The 2,672-nt window shown below is 59.1% G+C and overlaps 1 protein-coding gene across 1 annotated transcript in view; it reads right to left on the bottom strand.

The window, feature by feature from the left end:
- Positions 1–1,883: 1,883 nt before the first annotated feature.
- The window catches only part of H310_08482 (hypothetical protein), a gene marked incomplete at both ends in the record, with an annotated part of 4,744 nt that continues 3,955 nt past the window's right edge, over positions 1,884–2,672 (bottom strand). The window contains one exon of the mRNA XM_008874215.1: positions 1,884–2,628. Within this exon, the coding sequence (XP_008872437.1) occupies positions 1,884–2,628 (745 nt within the window). The remainder of the gene's footprint in view (positions 2,629–2,672) is intronic.

The following is a 2,672-nucleotide window of genomic DNA, read 5'->3' as shown; positions in this document are numbered from 1 at the left end:
AGCACCAAGTAGAACGCGGCAAGGAGGATGCGGTGGTGGAGAGGCAAGTCCGTGAACGTGTGATCTTCGACGTAGCCCGCTTTTTCCAGCTCGACTTGAAGGTCGTCGTCCGTCGACGGTCGGTAGGCGTGATGCGGATAATCTCCGTTCGAATGGGTGGTCGCCGGCCACGACAGCATGGGATCTCGCGTCGCCATGATGACACAACGTGAGGGCGTGCGAGGGATTTCAAGTGTGCCGCGGATGCCCTCGAAGCGACGTATGTCGACCGACCAAGATCAAGTGGCCTCGCTTGACGTGGTGCCAGTGTGGGTGAACCCATTTTCCCACGTCGCACTGGGCAGATTCACCGACAGCGCCCGAGGCGGCGATTCGTTTTAAATGCATTTAAAATGCCAAATCGACTCAAAACCAGGATTTTGAATGCATTTCAAACGTCCCGCCGGCCCCCCGCAACCCACGCAATCTCGCAGCCGCAGGTTGCGATACGGCACACGCCACCGCTGCCAACCACCCCGACATCGCTCGAGCAAAGAGTTGCAGGCCCGACATCCAACTGTTCCGCTGGAAGGGCGCTGCCTTCATATGTGCATTTCTCGGGCCTCCAAACGCGTCACGCTGGCCCCAACATGCCCGATACTCTTACGGCAACCACCGCGAACCTGTGCCCATCCTACGCGCTAGCTAGCGTCCAGGGCGGTGCCTTCCCCCCCGTGACGTGGAGTGACACATGTGCAGGTTCTCGTCGAGCTCATGATGCCTACGTGGACCCTCGTCGTGGTCATCACAGCATATCCAAGTCAAGCCGTCCCCCCTTTCGAGACACATAGGAAGGGGGGGCGGCGGCGACGTGGCCACAGCACTGACTTCTGTGCGTTTGCCAAGGTCATGCGGAGTAACGCGGCCCAACGCTACGACTTCAACAAAGAACGTCCATTTGTTTGACGGGGGACACCGCACCACCAAAATCGCACGTGCTTCCACTAGTGCGGCGACGGCAGTGTCCAACCAGCACAACTCGTTCCTGTGCATGCGCCCTTCTGAATGCCCGCACAATGGGGGGCGGTGGACTGGTGACGCTTGTGACCTGCCAAGGCCGGTCCCCTTGCCTGGTTTGGCCCGCAAGGACGGCAACCCCACGATTCAGCTGCATGGCCAGGAATAGCTATCGCTAGACCCTTGTGAAGCATGGACCTCATTCCAGAGGTGGTGGCGCCCACCACCTTGTCAGCCTGTGATCGCGACGTGAAATTGTGCCTATACAATCCTGCGCTAGTCAACTCGCACGCCTTGAATTTACCGTGATCCGAGGGCTTTGGAAGGGGGAGGCTTCCTTGTGTATTTGGGCGGCAGGTTAGCATGCCCCACAACGAGCAGCTGGAAGATGAGACGGGAGGATTGTCTATGGATGCGGCAGTCCAGGGGGGGCTCGCACGGTATTCCTGAACATGTCTCCACCTTCTTTTCCTCCGCGACATGTCGGCAGGGACAACGTACGTACGTTGTCGATCGCAGCCTGACGAGAGACAGGGCACACTGCGGTGTAGTCTTTGTTTATGTGGACGGCTGCATTTGTCGATGGCCTTCTTGAGGTTCTTTACGCAATGATTCCATCGGGAAAGAGCTCGCTGGCGTTTGCGTTGCCAACGGGGCGAGGCGCCTCGTTCCCTATCACAAACACCAGCAAACTTTGCGCGACGATGCCGCCGCCTACCCGGTTCCTAGCGTTCAAGAGACGAGGAAAGCAACCTTTTGCCAACGCATGCCGGGCACGCAAGGACGCGTTGGACGCGCAGGACTGCCAAGCATAGAATGACGTCGGTGTGCACGCTCTTTGGGGTTATTTCGAGTTGACCATTAAATAGCGCAGAGGACCGAGAGAACTATGGGATGTACGCCAGGTCATCGTCACGGGCCCGGCGCACGGCCTCCATGCGCATGCGGTGGTCTTCCGCCTTGACGGCCAAGAAGTAGTGCCACCGCTCACGCCCGTCGCGGCGCCAGTACCACCAGTAAATGGCTACGACGAGGACGCCGACGATGGCCGTGATGCTGATGCCAAACCCAACCGCGGTCGCATTCCCTTTGTACAGATATACCATGCCAAACCCCGCCCCAGGCACCACGAAAAACACCATGAGCAAAAACAACAGTGCCACTAGCGGCCACCGCGCGCTGTAGTACCCAATGCGCTCGGCCGAGTGCAGGATCGGGTACCGCGTCGCCGGGATCACGTAAAAGAAAAAGATCCCAAAGATGTTGAAGAACAAGTGCACGAGGGCTGCCCTGACGGCGTTGTACTTGCCAGTCACCCACGACGCCAAGAGGGCCTTCACAGTCGTCCCAACATTTGCGCCGATGATGAGCGGGTACACTTGGTCGAGAGTGATCAAGTCGAGTCCGGCAAGGGGCGTCAGCGTCGACGTGACGATGGTTGACGACTGTACGCCGAACGTGACAGCGATCCCGATGAAGATGTTGAGGTACCCGCTGTAGTTGAGCGCATGGCGCATGTACTTTCGCGCGGACCCGCCCACGAGCTTGGTCAGCGACTGCACCAGGCAGACCAAGGACGCAACGAGCAGCGCAAACGCAATGCCGAGGCAGATGCCACCGATCGCCGAGTCGCTGAGCGAGTGCGACGCGCTTGCGCTTTTGAACACGCCGCTGTC

The sequence above is a fragment of the Aphanomyces invadans genome (assembly GCF_000520115.1).
Source record: "Aphanomyces invadans strain NJM9701 unplaced genomic scaffold supercont1.17, whole genome shotgun sequence".
Classification (NCBI taxonomy): domain Eukaryota; phylum Oomycota; class Saprolegniomycetes; order Saprolegniales; family Verrucalvaceae; genus Aphanomyces; species Aphanomyces invadans.
This window is presented reverse-complemented; position numbering and strand designations above follow the sequence as displayed.